General features: G+C 39.2%; 1 protein-coding gene across 1 annotated transcript in view; it reads left to right on the forward strand.

The window, feature by feature from the left end:
- gabbr2 (gamma-aminobutyric acid (GABA) B receptor, 2) overlaps positions 1 to 19,550 on the forward strand; it is a 173,944-nt gene that overhangs the window by 43,691 nt on the left and 110,703 nt on the right. The window contains exon 2 of the mRNA XM_061059533.1: positions 5,265 to 5,402. Coding sequence (XP_060915516.1) covers positions 5,265 to 5,402 — 138 coding nt within the window. The remainder of the gene's footprint in view (positions 1 to 5,264; positions 5,403 to 19,550) is intronic.

The following is a 19,550-nucleotide window of genomic DNA, read 5'->3' on the forward strand; positions in this document are numbered from 1 at the left end:
TTCTCCTTGACTGTTCTAGGAATGACTATGTCCTGCTGCCTTCTGACTGACTCCTTGATTGGTTTCAATCAGGTGATTAGTGCACCTGGTGAAAGGGGGTAGATGCCTGTTGGCTGCAGACTGCATCCAATTGGCTCAGGGGATTTGAATGACAGTTGCTGTTGTCCAATTTCAGCAGTGTTACACATGTGTGATAATCAGTATTGTTTCCAGCTGAGCCTTCCAATTTAAAAACTGAGGACTTTTAGGTATAATATCTATGTGACGTGACGGCCTGGTTCGTAATGGGGAGAGAAAAATATCTGAAAGATGGCAATAGGAAGTGATTATTTGAATAATAATATCGAGTTATTGAACACTGAATCGATTCTTCAATCCACGTCTATGCATTGTTACATTTCTCAAGGCACATTGTTATTAGATGCCATTGATGTAATTTTTTCAGCCCTTGTATTCAAACTATTTCTTTTAGCTCTCAGAATACACAAAGCACTGCTAGTGGAAAATGAAATTCAGTTAACAGCAACTCAAACTGTACAATAAACAATAAATTGTTGGCTTGACTAAAAAAGATCCTCTCCAATGATGTTTAATTGTATAAATGTTTTTGTCTTTTTGATGGTTTTAAGTTCTGTTCCCTTTAAGTAAAGAATCACATTTAATCATGTTTAGTAAGAAAATCTTTATTGTTAGAGCCTTTCTGGAGGACAAATGCAGATCTGCATGCTGACCTTTAAATAAAACATGGCATTTCAAAGACTTTATAGATTCTGATTTTTTTTTAAATGTATGTATGCAAATCATCTCGTGCAACATTAGATATTAGGGAACAAACATGAGTTTCCCTCTGACATTATGGGGTAGCTGATTCCTAACATTTAGCCTAATTGAGTGTGATTTATCGGTAGCACAAAAACAGTGAGTTAATGTATTCATGTAATGATAAATCAGTAGGGATGAGTGTTAGGCGCTTTGTGTAAAGGTCAGAGTCAAGGAAAGGAAATGGAGACAATGCATTTAGGAGGGTATGAAATATATTCCTCCTTGGCACGCTGTCCCACCAGTAATATCTTTTAAATATTTTGTGCTAACTCAGTGCGTTGAAATGTCATGCTGAGGCGGCGACATCTTGAGAAAATTAAGAGTAATATAGCCGGAATATTGAAACAAGTATCTCTAAATCTGTGTGTGGGTGTGGGTGGGTGTGTGTGCTTGGCTGTATGTGTGTGTGGGTGTGTGTGGGTGTAGGCAGGATATGACACTGTATTACATTTTCTGTGTATGGATCTTCATCATTATATATGCCTTCCCTGGAGTTTCCATTTCCAGATTTTCCGCAATCAGCCTTTACTCCTCACCCCACCAACTTCTCAACGCACGCACTGACACACACAGACACACACAGACACACACACTGACACACACCTTCTTTGGCTTCCTCCCAAGGCGGTCAAACAGATTACTACGGGCGTTAACCCCATCGATCTGCTCCAAATGCCAGGAATTAGATTTCAGACTGGGGAGGAGAGAAATAAAGTGCTGTAGTATTTCTTGCTGCTCGACTTGAGAGTTAAGTGCTGCTATGCCTCTCTCAATGTACCCGTTTTTTCCTCGGAACTTCTTGTGTTTTATTTTTTTATATTTCTCTGGAAAAACTGGGATGTAAGACCCAAACCTCTAGAGGAGCTGCTTGGGAGACCTTGAAATATACAAAAAAAACTGTCTCTGAAATTTTGAGTAAGGATATACAAGATTGAAATAAATAAATGTGAGAGCAGAACAAGTGGCTCATGTACATAAGAAACAATAATCATTTTTCTTAAAATGTATTTTTTTCCATATATAATGGGTAGATAGGTAAACCAGCAGCTACTGAGCCATCACTCTTAGGTTAGTGAATCACTCCTTTGTGAGGTTGTAATGGAGGACTGGTTTATTACTGTTTGACTCTGCTTTATTAGTGCACTCTGAATGTCAGGCTGATACGTTTTCACTTTCTCTTTTTTGTCACTTTCTCGTCCCATCACCATCACTATCTCCATGTCTCTTTCCCCTCGAACCTGCTTCATGTCCGACATTAAGCTCTGCAGAGTCTCCATAGCTGCATAAGTATTGATTAATGTCCGACTGGTTGTGCTACCTAATGACAGGCTAAATATAACCATCTCTACACCGGCCCTACCACCGCCTCCTCCCTCATCTTGGCTCAAAGTGTGGATAGTTACACCGTTGGCATGACAACACAACACTCAAGGCTCTGTGAGCAGTCACAACAGATTGTGTGCATGTATGCCCAGCACAAGTAGGACAAGATGAATGAAGCAGGAGGGATGAACAGACAACGTGACAAAAAGACGAGGTAGCTTTTTAATGTTGTGATTGTTCATTACTTTTCTTAGTCGAGCGATGGCACAGTCCTAAAAGAAAATATTTGATAAGAGATGGAAAGGTTTATGGAAGGATTTGGTTAAAACCCTTAATAGATAGTTGGTGAGTTTATTAATAATGAATAAAGCATCACTTGTCAAGAAGAAATGCTACAAAATATGAAGGTTTAGATGTTCCATTGTATGGATTTGCTGCTTAATTGTGATATTGTTGTACTGTGATACTGTGTTTTGAGGGTCCACAAATTTTCATGAATTAATGTATTCATGATGAAATATCAGTAATGCAGATTTATTAGCATTATCTTCATACTTGAATTACTGGAAATGCATTCACTAAGGTGTTCAGTCATCAGTTATGAACATCCCTGAGTCTTTAACACATAAGCCATGAAGAAGAAATGCTGAAGTAACCATGATCAACACTTCCCTTTAACTTGTTTGTAAAGAAATCATGAACATCATGAACATCCCTCAATAACTCATGACTCATGACGACTGAAACACCTTAGTAAATGCATTAATGAATGAAGATACTGTTGAATACATGTGCGTAACTCATAATGAATACATGCTTTAATTCATGATTAATTCATGCATGACATTTATGATACGTGTGGACTCTTATCTGAAGTGTTATCAGTAGACAGACAATATACACGCATAAAAACAGTGACAGCTACAGTAATTTAGATCATTTAAGACAAATCTGGGAGTGAAAATAACATTTTGTTTTAAAAAAAAGAAACTGAACAAAAACATAAATGAGAAAAATGAAACGGGTGTTTTGTTTGATTTGATTTGATTTGACTACCTGTGTGAGTGTTGCCTGTAGGAGAGAGTAGAGAGAGAAAAATAATAGTTTTGACTGCTGGACAAGAAAGCATTAAGTTGGAAGAAGTTGTAGTCTTTAAGATTTTAGGATGAGAATTACACTTTTCCCTCACTGTCATTATACTTCCACATGCTGTGAAGGATGCACTACAAGAATAAACTGCATGCTCACTAGTTCACTATAATGTTCACTGTTCATGAGAAACAATCTGAGACTAAATATTTAATCACTTTTACTCTCTTAACATGCCGACATACATTAATTGAATCTGTGTGTGTTTTCAAATCATCATGTTAAACTATGTATCTCAAAGGCTGCATGAGCAGGGCCCCCGCTCTGATCCAGTGCTGCAGCCATTTTATGTTGCTATAGCAACCCGAGGTAAAGAGTGTGTGAAAGGGAGAGAGAGGGAGAGAAATAAGAGAGAGATGAAGAAAAAACAGCGTAGGTCACTTTTGATGGTACAACAACTGGCTAACTGGTTTTGCTGTGATCTCCACAGTTTGTAATGATATTCCTATCAGCGTTGAACACTTCCAGCCTCAGTCTTTTATTACACACACTCAATTCAGGATGTGATTCTGTGTGTGGCCGACGGACAGATGACTGGCTGGCTGGCTGAAAGGCAGGTGGTGTGCGTGTTGGCGCCTTCTAACAGAGTCCATCTCATCTGGAGAGTTATTTGACCTTGTTAGCCATCAGGCGGCGACTGAATGAGATTTCTCACTGAAGAACAAGCATGGCGGGGCCCACACAGCGCAGATTGAAAAACTGAATGTGGAGGGATGAGACGTCTATCCAAACATGTGTGCGATGTGTTGGTAACTTTGTAAAGCGCAGGGCAGGTGTCATGGCAGACACATGTGTACAATATGTGTTCTCTTCTTGTCTCTCTCTCTTTTAAAGGAGGAGAAAATGCACAAGCTGCTACAGTCAGATTTAATCATGAGCTACTGGTGTGTTTAAATAATCAAGTATTTTTGTGTGACTCCCTTTCAAATTGTCAAATATAGAACACCAATTACTGGTATAAATAGGCTTTCCCCTGAGCACATACAGAGAACAATATATCCTGTATTGTCAGTCACAAGCACACTAGATTGTGGATATGCCTCAGGTGGAATTAAAGGGAGAGGATGTGATTAGACACGGTGGGGATTCCTTATCCTATTCACACAGCGGAATAAAGCAGCAGGCTATTACAGAACATATCCCATTTGCATACTTTTACCATTCATTTCTAACCAGCTGGCCATAACAAGGTGGGCTGCTAGGATTGCCACTCTCACTTTGTTACCATGCAACAGAGAAGAAAATGTGGGCAACTCAACTTGTCAGTGTGAGCACAATAGAGCCTGGTGATACAGCAGCTTTAAGATGATTTCATACGGAGAATGACAATGTGATGTAGGTGGGGAAGAATGGTTATGTTCCTTGCTTTTTCTTCAGTAAATACAACTGTTTGACAGTGTTTGAAATCCTAAAAAAGAGACGCTTAACAAGTGTGTGTGAATGTGTGTGTCTGTGACCACAATGTTTAAGCAGTGGTTTGTATATTTTTGGATGAGTGACATTGATTTTAGTTGCCGAAACTGATCACTTTAACCATATTTATATTAGAAAAATACCACAAGCTTCTAAAATAGCTTAAAAATTGCCCACATGTTATAATGGGGGAATGACAAACATATAAAGGCCAATAAATAAATCTGATAAACTTTAGTAAATCAATTGGTCTATAAAAAGTAAGGGAAGCAGATTTTCTTGCACTAGTGGTAGCTATTGATTTATTGAACAACAGAAGGACTCACAGAGTACAGTGTTAAGTGTTGAACTCATTTATGGACAATTTCCCCAACTATCAAATATTTCAATTACCCACTGTCTCCCATTGCTTGCAGAGCAACACAAAGTCTGTATGTTAAGATTTTTGTCTTCTAAATGAAACTTACAATGCTTCTCTTTTTCCTTGTTTCCCTCTGCCTACCTCTTTCCCAACTTTATCTCTCTTTCCTCTTCTCCACCTCTCTCTCTCTCTGCAGTGTGACAATGCCAAGGGGCTGAGGGCCTTCTTTGATGCAATCTGCTACGGCCCCAAACACCTGATGATCTTCGGCGGAGTCTGCCCCTCTGTGACCTCCATCATCGCGGAGTCCTTGGAGGGCTGGAACCTGGTCCAGGTAGGGTTTGCACAGTATATATCATAGTGTGTGTAATGTATGTGTGTTGAATATATACGTTCACTGTTTTTGAACACTGGATGCTGTAGTGCCAAGCCGGTCAGTAGATCACTTCTGTGCACATGCTTTTACATGTTTTCTCAGATTTGTATGTTTTCATGCACTTCTATCAGAGAATTATTATATAATTTGAGAGTTAGAGTTTCCCGCACTTCCTTTCCCTATATACGGTGTGCAGATGTAATCCAGGATTTTAAAGGGGGCTCCAGCTCATGGATTAATCCTTCATTAGCCTTGCCAGGGTGAATTTCTAATTGGCGTAGCTCTTATATGCAGAATCCTCCCTCGTTCTACAACCAGACAGATTTAAATAAACTTAAACTCTTGGTGCAGCATAGAACTTCAGTTTTCAAAAAAAACTTCCCAAAACACGCTCTCACACTGCAAAATGATTGAGAGCATATTTTCAAATTATTAAACAATCTGAGGCTTTTTTTCTCACATTGATGTGTTTTTGGCATGAACACAAAAAAGTTCTACTAATCAGTCCTGATGATGTGAATTATCAAGAACATGAAATAGATAAGGGATAAGGCTTTCGTTTTGTCCAACGTCATAAATTAATTAGTCATAAATTAATTAGTCATAAATTCATTAGATTCTCTATAAACTTCTTAAAGCTTTATGATTTCTCCCTGCAGGTGTTAAACACCCCTCATTCCTGCATCTGGTAAACTTTTGACCCCCTAACTTTATTGCACACAGTTTCTTTGACTCTGCACTATTCTGCTGTAACAAAGAGGGGAAATGCTTCATCCAAAGAATACATTCCATTTGCTGTGAACTCTACAAAGGTTATCAGACGACGATAAGAAAGGAGTGAAGCTTGTGTGCGGGGGAGATAGCAAAAAATTCAAGAGGCTGCATTTTGAACTGAATGTCACATTACTCGGCATATTTCTTCCACACACACACACACACACACACACACAAAAAGACTTTGAATCTGCTGCTTTTTATGCCCCTCTTTGCTCGCTGTCTTGTCAGGGTCACTTACGATTGAAAAGACCGGGCAGGATGAGCGAATGAAAGGAAACCTCATTTTTTTGTTTCTGTGTTCACTTTCCTTGGATAGTAATGAGCTCACATTAGAAAAAGAGGTTTTTGAGTCAGAGATGAATTTCTAGTGCTCTTAAGTAGTTGTCTGTCTGTGTGTGTGTATGTGGGCTCCCCCTCTCAGTTTATTTGGCTTGTTTGCTAGTGATTACCTGCGAGAAGTGTGGTAGCAAGCTTAAGCTCTGCAGAAGAGTTTGTGTGGTACAATATGTTCCCCAACCAGGCTCCTTTTTTGCTGCAAGTACGAAAAACAAACCATGCCAGTGTGATCTCAAATACACATTGTGACACAAGTCAAACAAGTCAAACAAGTCACTCTTGTATTCAATGCCCGGGGCCACATGTAAAATTTCCATAAGCAGGTTGAAACACAAGCTTGATGTTGTTGGTGTTAGGGGCCGATAGACGGTACAAATATATAACAGATATATGGTAGCCAATATGGGCTGATATAGACACACACCAATGCTAAATGCAATGATAATTGTGATTTTGAAAATGCAAAATATGGCAGAACATGATAGCTGAGTGGACAGTGGTCAGCATAAGAATAAGACTGCAGGTATGTACTTTAATGTTTAACAGAGTTTACTATTTTTTTGTAGGAAGCCTTATGAATTGTGTTCGTGGACATGGATAAAGACAAAACATCAATTTGCAAAATGTATTAACATTCAGGCTGTAGTTGTTACATGTCATTATTGAACTAAACATGAATGTAAATACTTGAACGTGATCTGTTATATTTCTGGTGCTCTACAATATCAGAAGTTCAGGTTTCAGGACTTTGAGTAGCAGGATGTCTTTGCAGACCTAAGCTGCATCCTCCTCAGTGTATGACTCACCAAGCAGCCATAATGTGCACTGGAAACCTGCAGAAAGAAACGTCAGTGAATGTAAACAACACACCAGATAGCTTTCAGGTGTTCTCTGAGGCACACATGTGCAGTGAGATGGCACCTTGCTGTTCAGCTTGAGCCTCTCTGCTCCATCTCTCAGCCCATTGACTTTCACTTGTTCCCACTGAACGTGTCTGTGTATCCCTCATGTGTGTGGACATATGTGTATGAAAGGGCTTAAGTCTGAAGGTGGGAATGAGAATGGGAGTTGTAGAGTACGAGAGAGAGAGAGGGATGATTGCATTTTATAAATACTGCTGTCCAAAACATCAAGCCTGCAACATTAGCAGGAGATGTTTCTAAAATGTGAGCTCTGTCATATTTTTAACCCAACCCTGTCACCTTGTCGCTTGAAGACTTGAGTTGGTGTGGATGGAAAAAGAGAATTCTTCTTGGTGATGTTCAGGGCCAGGCTCAGCAAGCTCATCATTTCCACTTCAAAACTGTGAGTGTGCAGATACTCTCTACAGTAGAGACAGCTGAGAGAACAAACTCTCATATATAAAAAAAGAGAAGATCACACACTCTTAAAAATAGCTTTCAGTCAGTATTGATGCCTAATGAAGTCAGCATTGAAAGACTCACAGAAGAAACTACAGTTGGATCTGTGGACAAAACGAAAGCCTTATCTCTTGCGGATCTTGTCCTGTACATGTGTCAGTGGCGTTTGCCAATAAAGTCATTATTGTGTCTTTGTTTAAAACGTCTAACATGCAACTCAAATAATATCTTAGGTGTGACATTTAAAAAAAAGGAAAAGGCTGTTTCTTTAGCTTGCAGCACTTTCATGCACAACAAGATAGGACCAGTCAATGTTTGCGCTGATAGTCTTCTTTGCTATTTTTTTTGTCTTTTTAAAGAATCAATATACATTTCAGACGAGGTTATTACCTGCTAAATAAAAAACTCCTCACAGGAGCTTGAGAGTAGAAGAATCAGTGCCAATATGTGTTTTACTGAAAGCCAAAGGCCAACATCTTATTTCCTTTAAGAAATTTGAATAATGTCTGAACATAAAAATATCCTAACAGCTTTTTAATAAATATTGGGGTTAAAGGTTGATACAATGATACAAATATATGATTTAATAGTTGATAAAAATTTATGAAGAAGGGCGAGCTGCGCTAACTCTGTTCATGGGTAGTTTCTTAATGGACCTCTACAACTTATAAGGAGGCGATCACATGACTGACTTCTAGTCTGTAATAGCTCTACTGACTTCTCTGCATACTGTATATTGTAGAAGAGGGAACATTTTGGGGAAACAAAAGGAGAATAGAGTAAAGCTTAATAAAAGACCTGCACTCTTTCATCCCTTTTTACATCTAACAAGCCGTGATTTGAACTATGCACTTAACAAGAAACAAATTAAAGACCTTTAGCAAGCCAACTTCTCTCATAAACATGACTTTTTTAAATTAATTCATCCGTTCAACCTTTATCTAAATCTCAAAGAATCATTGAGGGTTTGTCCTCATTTTCAATGATGTAGAGAGAACTACAAAACAGAATGAGTACAGAGAATGGCAACAACACAATCAAAAACGATCATTTACATCGCTTGAATTCAAATTAGAAACCCCTTTAAGAATGACTGTTTAACATTCCTATCATAAAATAGTTATTCTGCTAGTGAAGTGTCTGCGTAGAATATCTTGACTTGAGAAATATAAAATAATAAAGAGATAATTGTCCAATGCAGTCGTTAATTATCAACAATCACATCCTAATTTCATCTCTCCATTGTTGCGAGGAAAGACTCATAGAACATGATCAAAGCCAGAGCCAGTGTGGCTAAGACAACCCTGTAAAAAATAGTGATCAGCCGTGTGTGCACAGATGGCATGTCACAGTGATCAGATTGCCCGCAGTGTATTGTTAATCTCTGTATGTGTGGTATGTAAGGATTGACCTGTTTGTGACACTCCCTCTCTATCTCATGTCTGGCCTTGCTGTAGAAATGTTTGGTTTGTCGATTTCCCCTTACTTACTGTCACATTTTGTAATTCAGTAGTGTACATGTGCTAACATGACTGCCCCCTCAAATTAAAATGGTAGATAAGAATGCTTCCAGGGTGGATGGACAGATGGTGAGAAGCGGATTGAGGGAATGATGGAGGAATAAACAGACAGTCGCACACATCGCCTGTGAGAGCATGAGAAGTGAATCTCAAAGTACCAGGGCAAGATGCAGCTGTGTGTGTGAGCTGCCATCAGCCACAAACGCCTCTGATTGCTGTGTTTTTTTTAATTTCCTCAAGACAATGACTGTTGAAATCAGCCTCTTGGCAGCCATCTTGGTCTGTGATTAATCTTGTGTTCTCCTCACCATGATAGCATATCATTCTAGAAAGCATTTGGCGAGCGATTTAAATACTCGCTGGCACAGGTATCTGTAAACCAGTCAACATGCTGCACTCTCTTCAACCATTTATTCCCAACTTACACAGTTATTTTCCTCTCCACACAGTGGTGAAGGATATTTTCTGTAAATGGTTCGTTGAGTGCCAGGAAATAGTCCAAGCCCACCCTCTTCACCAGTTGCTGTCCCTCTTCTAACTCACCAATTAGTTATATCAATGACGGCACTGTTCATTTTCATCAATGTCGGCTGTGTAATGAGAAATTATCCTTCCAGATCATTTGTGCCTCTTGTAAGAGAAGGAGGAGACAAGAGGGCATTAGTCCTGAACAGAAGACATCATTTGCAGAAAAAGGCTTCAATGAAAAAGGCTTTTGGTGTCATGTTAATATTTTGTCCACTGTAAAAACAATATGGAGAAGAGGCAATTGTGTATTTCTCCTTTTTCAGGTTGTATGAAAACAGAAGTGAAGATGAGATTTCACTGGTGCATGATATGGATAATTAAGGTTTAGATTTTTTTACTGGCACTTGTAACACTGCTGAAATTGGACAACAGCAACTGTCATTCAAATCCCCTGAGCCAATTGGATGCAGTCTGCAGCCAACAGGCATCTACCCCCTTTCACCAGGTGCACTAATCACCTGATTGAAACCAATCAAGGAGTCAGTCAGAAGGCAGCAGGACATAGTCATTCCTAGAACAGTCAAGGAGAACTTCTGAAAGAAAAACACTGTGCTTTTCAACCCTGGACACAAAGCTGGACTTAACTGAACTGAAACTTCAAGCCCTTGAGGAGCTGCTGTGCTGCTGATGTTGTATGGAGGGTAAAAGGTGCCCTTAAGAATATGTTAATTGAAGGCCTATTTTCTTTTATTTAATTGTGGTATTTTCCTTGATTAAGTTCAAGTGTTTTTTTGTTATTTGTTAAAAATTGAACTTTGAAATACAAAACCGGTTATCAACATTCTGTGTCATGTGTTTAATTAATTCTCCACCAGCTCCAAGAGTCTAACCTACATTAGCCCAGTACACCTTAATTTGTTACATCTTGTTTTTTTGATAATTTATTATTTATAAATACATATTTGATTGAGAGTAAATTTTGTATCCTGAGTGTTACACACTCATTTAGAAAACAAAATGCAGACTAGAAAATCCTCCTCCTCCTGTTTGTGCGATTCTTTGTTGTACTTTTGATATTTCCAGGTGCCCTGTTCCTCTCTGTTTTGTGTGCAAAACTTGTGACCAAAACCTTCAGAAGACATCAATTTATATATATGAAGGTTAGGGTTAGGGTATGCGCCTTCTGAGGGTATTATGGTCAAGACCTGAAGTTTGAACTAATATTTACCTTCATATGAAGCCCATTTTTCTTCTGCTCTTGCTGTATCGATCGCCGATGCTTCATTAAAGCAGACAATTTGAGGACAGCAAAGTCGCATCCCTGCCTCCTTCCAGAGCACAAGCTCTTGTTTCTGAAGCCTCCCCCAACTCTTTTGGGTCTTCCTTTTTTTTTCTTTCCCAATTTTTTTCTTTTCTCTCCCTCTCCCTGAGTGCTACACTGGATGCTTCAATAAAACATGTGATGCCGAGCGCTGCAGTATTCTGCCTCACTTACATCCAAAATTCTCCTGTGTACCATATCAATATTTCATGGCTTTCAAAGTTTAGGCTAAAATCTCAGAGTGCAGGGGCGAGGATGGTGTGAGCATCACAATAGATCATCATATATTAACTTTCTGAGGATAGTTTGGACTCAACTCTTTGTGCTGTATGTGTGTATTTGGCTCTGCACGTATCTTATAGGTAATATTATCTCCACTCTAAGCTTAAAATTATATCCCAACTCATTCTCATATTCATATGTCAGTTTCCTAAGTATAGGGTGTATTCAAACTATTTTCTAATCTCTTTCTCAGGACAGACCAGAAGGGAAAAAGAGTGCACACTAAATCAGCTAGTCATGATTTTCATACTGTCTCAGAGCTTGAAACAAGACACAGGAAATACTGGACGCATACTGTACGCCAGTCACACTGCTTTAATGGTTTTCCGCAAACTGGCCGGGGAAACATCTGATGTCACTGTTGCTTTTTTTTGTAATGGGCAGACACTTGATTCGCTCATGTTATCAGTGCTAGTTGAGGTACACTTTGGAGAGTGAGTGGGAGGACTTTTCAACATCCTCTTTTATGGGTTGTAAATTACATCCCAGATTTCTGGCACAGACTGCTGATGAAGTTAAACTAGGCGAGTGTTGACATTTAAACCAGAGCTAATTCTGGGACAAACGAGCTGCTGCACTGACATAAAAAAACAGGAAGAGTGTTTCCTCATTGCTATCGCTCTCTCTTTTATTGCTTATGTCAGAGAAAGAGGCTGAAAGAGACAGAGGAAAATATGAATTATACGCTGTGCTCAGACTGTTTTGATCATGAGTGCTGCCTGCACTTGTAGAGCGCACCAGTGCTGTAAAGCTGAGCTAACGCAGGCTGTTGTACCTACACTGACTTTTGAATGCACGCCATTTGACAGGAAACACAGTAATTAGCTTATTAGCAACATTTGTTGGATACACTTGTTAACGGTTGCAACTGTCTGTGACACATATTGAACAAACATGCTAGTTCATAGGCACTCGATGATAATGAGAGCTTGACAAAACATCTTTCTCTGTTTTTCCAACGAGGTGTAAACAACAAATGGAAACAGTTTCTCATTCTCTCTTTTTACCACTGGCACATCTGTTTGACACTGAGGTCCATGAGACGCATTCAAAAGGAATACAAGATGAACACATGCTGAATTCAACCCGTACATTACTGAAGTACTATTGTTCCTTCAGTTGTTTTCTGAGGCAGGCCGAGTAAAAAAAAGAAAATCAATGTGTTGTACTAACAGCACTAATGATGGTGCAGGACCTGCCAGCCACAAGCAACATTAAACATACCACGCACATGAATAGTTTAGGCTTGTTTTTGATGTTTCGCACAGGGACCGTATCATACACACCCATCTTGGGAAGACTGTAAGATCTCAGGGTTGGGTTGGAGGGGGGGGGGGGGGGGGATGTAGGGCGCACAAATCGTGGTTCTTTTCAGGTTTCTCTCTTTTCTCTTTTGGGGTTTTCAGACTTTGATATCCTTTATTTAGGTCATGGAGTCCATAGTTTTTTGAAGAGCTAGCTGAGTGTACACAACTTTAGGTTCCTTAATGAAAATGTGGCTTTAAACAAGAGAACTACATAGTTTCAATTATTATATTTTTTTACCTTACATTTAAATGTATTTATCATTATAAACTGTGGCCATGATATACGCTTAAAGCCAAGGTAGTTTAGCTCAAGCTTCTAGACAGCTGTTACGTATTGAAGAAACGTCAACAGAACCCAGAGAGAAAAAGGTGTAAGGGAGCCGGAGAGAGAAAAAAGTTTGGGGATCACAGTGGAGGAAAAGAACGACCAGAAGATTAAATAGTTACAGACATGAGACTGATAAGGGATGTTTAAGGCAGAAAATATTCCAGTTTTAACACAGAAAAACTATTGAGAGACCTAATTTCTTAATCATTATATAAATATAGAACAAATTGCAATTACATTTTGTACAGATTAGAAAACACACATCGAAACAGAAATATCTTTAATACACCCAAATCAGGAAATTATCAACAGACCATCGTATCGGTCATGTTCTAGGTCAAATAGTTCTAGGTTATGAAAGTCACTCAATGGTTGAGAAAGTCAGAATTTAGTTTCTCTGCACATGTTAGTTCTGGATATAAGAAGTAAAGATTGATTTCACATCGCAAGTCCGGTTAAAGAGGCTCCTCTCTGATTGTAGCTACACATTAGAATTTGAGTATTTAAACATCAGTGCAGGTTCAGAAAGGAAGTCAATCTCAGTGGTCTAGATAAGCTCATCTAATCTACATCATAGCACTTTGATTCAAGTGACCTTTGACAAAATGCCAAAACACAGCTCCCACCCAACCCGCTGTGGTCTCCTCTGATTTCCTCCAATACAGGGACATTTTAGAATTCCGGGGCCAGGTACCTCATCGACCTGAAAATTCATGTCGGAAATTAGGAGGATCCTTTGAAATGATATCAAAAACAAGGGCAGACTTGCAGAGCAATTGGACATCAAAGAGGCCCCTGATCCATTACAAGCCATTAAAACCATAACGGCTGCTTGGAAAGAGTGAAGCTTAGAGGATCGATAAAGGGCAGTTTAACTGTCTGACACGGCTCACTAATATCTGAAACATCAACTCCTCTTCAGGAGGCAAAGAGAGAGAGAGAGAGAGAGAGAGAGAAGGTGAGGACAAACTTAGTGGGTGAGAGAGGAAATGGAAATAAAGAAAGATTACAGATCATTACAGAGAACTTTCCATCCTTGTCTTTGTTCTCTTACCTCTCCCTGCTGTACAGTAAATATGAAATGATTTCACCTGATCTCCACTGTAGATTGGACCAAACAATAATTCTAAAATTAAACATCTCCCTCTCTAGTCTCCACATATCCATGGGGGTGGGGCGGGATGGGATTAAAATTGTTGAAGGTGGATTTAGTCGCATTTTTTGTTGCAGCTTGTAAACACAATATTCAAACTAGGCCCCTCCTCCTGGGCTCAATATTAGTCTATATAGTATATTTAAAGATATAAGAATTGCATGTTGACCCTTTTCCTACATTTTGGCGAACGGGTTGATTTTCCCAGACTTATTTTTCTTAACAAACACAGTCTTCATGAGGCGAACAGCTTTCAATTCCTCAAAAACACTAATCCCTCTGCCAGTTTGTGTCCTCTTTGAACAGCTGTGCCACTCAGGCAGATAAACAATTGTTCAGATGGATAAATGAACGTGCTCATACATGCACAGAAGCAGCAGCAGACTTTTGCATGCAGCCTGTTGTAGCCATGCAATAAGTCGTTCTCTCACTCCGTGTCAAATCTCCTGCGTTTTATCCTCTTTTTTTTTCTAACCCTTTTCCTTCCCCTCAATCTCTCCTGTAACAAAAGGGCTTTTCCTTTTCAAAGGGCCTCAGAAACCCCGGGGCACACAAAGTAGAAACGTCTATAATCGGTGAAAATGTGGCAAAGCGTTTGGCACCATGGAAGCCACATATTCTCATTATGCATTGCTGGCAGAGGAACAGACCTGTGCTGTTTCAGAGTGCAGAAACAACACGGCTGAATCTGCTCTTATATGAATAGTCCTAACATGTTATGTTATTATGAAATGTTTATAATGGAACATTGGCCAAAGATGTATCTTTGTTTTGTAGATTCAGCATCAAATTTGAATTTAAATTGGTACCATGATGTGCATATTCAAAATGACGGAGCAGTTTGTTCATGTTATATGAAAACAGACATTTTCAAATGGCCGCCTTGAAGCCTTTTCATGGGCCCGATCCGCTACTATCGCGCCGTTATAATGCAAAGCAGGCCATTTCTCTGTGATGCTCAGCTATAAATCTAGTTATATAGTTCCAGTGTTTGTACAGTATACAGAGTGTGGCTTTTTTTCCACACAGAGAATAATTTCAATACATTTTGCAACACAACAGCTGCTCGAAACACACCCTCATCTAGTGTGACATTAAACAGAACATTTTAAGGAACCTCTACAAACATGCTGCCTGACAGTATGGTCCCTGATTAGTGAATCTGCAGCTCCAGATAAAGAATAACGTACTACACTCTATGGAGATCATCCACTAAAAAGCCACTCACTATTGATGATTCATATACTATTGACCTGATCTTTATACAGAGTAAAGAAGCTATATTATATTAGCATCATTTAAAGTAGAATAAACAACCTTTTGGTATACTTGAGTCAATTTGAAGGTTGAGTCTGTTTGACTTACCCCCTTAAGATTGACAGAAGCAGGAGCTTGATGCAGTTCTTTTATACATCTCCTAAAAAGCTAAGGATCTGTAAAACAGAAGAAGATCCTGCTCCCCCTCAAAGAACCATGATTTACAATACTTGATAAATAGAGATTACAATTATTGACTTAGTATTTCAGCCTATGTTTTATTTTTTTAGAAGAACTTGAAAGAAGCTGAAAGTGTTTTTGTACTTGGAAGACTGGCACAAAACTATACGACTCAGTAGAGTGCTTCGAGTGATGTGAAGTGTTTTCATATATAAATGTCCTGAGATGCAGGCAGCTCAGCACAGCTCTGTTTAAAATTTTAATTCAAACCTTTTAGTGGTTTTGCAGGCAGGAGGGCCTGAGAGACAAAGCAGAGCGAGCATCACAGCCAGCTCATTAGAACAGAGTGAAACTTGCCTGTCCTTGAACATTTCTGTCCATCAACCATACACACAAAAAATGTAGACATCATATAAAGGATATGAGTAATCGCACAAAGAGACAAACAGGTGTGAAGGTGCTGGGTAGTTGTCCGTCTAAAAGCATCAGATCTGTTCCTTGTCATGCAATCTTCTTTTCAGCTACTGCACATCTTGTCCCATTTGGTAATAAAACTCAGAACTAAGCACCACTTTTCTTGTTAATAAAATGATTTTGTCTGGAGCTATTGTGACACATTGAAATGATTTAAACCTGGGCAAAAAATAGTTTTCCACCTGACTGCTGAAACAAACCAGTTATATGGCTCACATTATAAGATAATAATTTTGAACCAAAAAAAGAGCGTTGACTGGGAAACTAACTTCCAAGAAATGTTTGCCAAAGATCTGAAAAACATACCCATACAGCTGCAGAGTCATATATTTATTTTATGTATCACAGCGTTGGGATTTAATGATTGTTAGTGATGTTGTCACATCCACTGATTGGCCTGACCAGACTAATTAAACTGATGTTTGTTGCCCACACTGAAATCTTTTACTGAGAAAATGGATTTTGCCAGATGCAGTCTGGCTCTGTGAGGCTGTTGAAACCTCCCTGAACAGCACTGCTATTTTTAATGATGAATATATTACCTGCCTCTGCTCATTTTTATTTATTTTCCAGATACATCTTGAGGCTGAATACAATATAAAACAATCACAAACAATTGTGCATCACATTTCCTTCTAAACAATACATATTTACCTTGTACTCTCAGATGTGCTGCATATTGATTGCTTCTTTTTTTTTTTTCCAGTGAGCTCTTCCTATCCACTAAATTTAATCCCATTCTTAATGCCATCTCCTGCAGGTGAGAGGCTGATACTTAATTTTCAGTTCAAAGGTGTCCTGTTGTGCTCATCTGAACATGAACCAATGACAGCGCTTCGTCGTATGAAATCAGGCATGAAATAACAGCTACCTCGGAATTCCATTACTGTAAAAATCGTTCATGTAGCTAATGCTGATACAGGATCGAGTTCCACTCACACACCCGGGCACTTGGCCTGTCAAACAGCTTCCTGTCTTGGTTAATGAATCTCTGTGTTGAAACAAGATCCATCACAGCCAGGTCATGTGGATATACGGTAGGATATATCAATGTGAGGTGGAACACACAGGAAATTGATCCAGTGCTTAAATGTTTAGTGATCCTAAATGGATTGCTTTCATTAAATAAATCAGACACTATCATTTTTATTTTTAAGGATCACTGAAGAAGGTTATGAGGAAGAAGGAAGAGCATGAGATGTGGAATTTCATTGGACTGTGTTAGCTGATATTTACCATTCGATAGGTTAAAGCCTCGTGGGGTCGCCGCTTCCTGCAGTGGAACGGCGTGCATTTTTAAAGACACAGCGCAGACACACCAGCAGGACGCCAGCTAACTCGCTCAGTGTTAGGAAACGCACATAAACACACCACCATTGACCTTAAGCTCCAATAAACACCATTAAAAATGAATAAGGACATAATTGAAAGTAACCACTGGCACTTTCTCCTTTCTGCAGCTGCGCACACAAACATAGACTAACACTTCTAAAAAATCCAACCACACATTAACTGGCTCACTACCTGGCCAATAATAATCTTGACATTTTCTGCGGTGTCATTAAGAGAGACTGCAGAAACCCCGCATAGAGTCAAGACTTTGAAGGTGCATGACAATGTAAAAATGCCCATTTGTAACTCGACGGCTGAAATAGAGCAAATTCATGGCTCATATTAATTCCAGAGTGATTTTCACATCACTTGAAAGAGAGAACCGATAGAGGTTATTGAAAGACAACAATGAGAGGTGGGTGGGAAATATTTATCTTATCCATCAATTGGCTTTCAGAACAGCTCCCCTTTCCCCCTCTTCCATACCGACCTCCTTCTTCAAACTGCTTTCATTGATCCGTCAGGCTGAGAGAGACAGAGCACGCCTGGATAGATATTTAACTTGGACCGGGTGTTTATCCTGCAGAGGTAAACTTTGAATTCAGCCTCTGTTGTGGCATTACTTCCTTTTCCCCCACCGGCAGAGAACAGTGGGAGTAAATTAGCTTAATTGGAATAATTATGGGGTAAGCGCTGAACCCTCAAACACACGCCTCTGCTTTTCTAAACGGATATTCACAGATTATGGGGGTAAAGTTCTCCTCAGCAGAATACAGTAAAGCTAGCTCTCCTTTATTTTAACAGAGGCTATAATCTGTTTAATATTTTCATACTTAAAAACAGAGACGATCCAATCAGCTGACGAGACCTTTTGTTTTATTTTCTCATCTGTCTTCTTAACAGTCTAGCAGAATTATCCCTTTAAAATCTAATTCATTGGCATTATTAGTTTTGTCAATAAAATACATACAAACAAAGGACTGCTACACTGGAGACTGAATCCTGCGTTTGGTTGGTTGACACAACAAAAGACGGTTACATTTAGGGAAATATTATATTTTTTGTTAAATAGTTTGTTACAGTAATTACAGTAAACTTTTGGAAAGAGAATGAAACCAAAATGTTTCTGACAAAAACTTTGTTGTTGTGAATATTGACTATAAAAACATGTTTTTTAGGAGACATGGTAGGTTAATTACTATAATTAGCTAATTAATAAGAAATTTGTATCTTTGTTTGATGAATGGTGTTAAAATTAATTCAGCAAAATAAGCATTCTACTGCTTCATTTCACTTTCTCCCTTTATGCAAATGTTTTCATGACCAGATGAACCTTCACCTGATGACAACAACAGGCTTGAAATGTTTTTGTACAACACTCAACTCCTCCAATATTCCATCATCTCTTTAGCAGCATTTCATTTCATTCCCTTTATTGTACCACCATCCTGTAGAAAGCTTTGAGTGGTATTCAGTCGTTGGTGTCATCAGGCTCAAGGGTCTTTCATGTTACTTGTCTGACTGCCAGCCCACCTTAGACCCCGGCCATGTGTTCCTTGCAAAAGAAGATGGAATTTTAAAAATTTACAGTCCTCTTTGAGCTCGCCTTGTGGCCCCTGCAGGTCTCTGGAAATTGAAAAGTCAGAGTGAGGAAAAAAAAAGGTAAGATGGAGGGAGGGAGAGGGGCTTTCTGTAGAGCTGGACATATTTTGTAATACCCCTGTGGCAAGTTTTCGGCCACTTCTTGTTTCTCTCTCTTTCTCTCTGCCCGCTCTGTGGAGTGACTCTCCACAGCAAAGGACAGATGCTTTTAGATATCATCACTGAAAAATGTAACTTGTGTTGAGGGCAGTTCACTGAAATGAATCCCCACTCTGGGCTCTACAGCGTATTTCACAGCTGAAGCTGTTTCATGCCCACCATTGAAGGATAATTGAAAATCCATGGCTGATTGACTCAGTCCCTTGGTAATTAATTTCCCCTCAGTTGCAGGGCTAAGACCCACACCCA

This window comes from Labrus mixtus, chromosome 16, assembly GCF_963584025.1.
Source record: "Labrus mixtus chromosome 16, fLabMix1.1, whole genome shotgun sequence".
Lineage (NCBI taxonomy): Eukaryota > Metazoa > Chordata > Actinopteri > Labriformes > Labridae > Labrus > Labrus mixtus.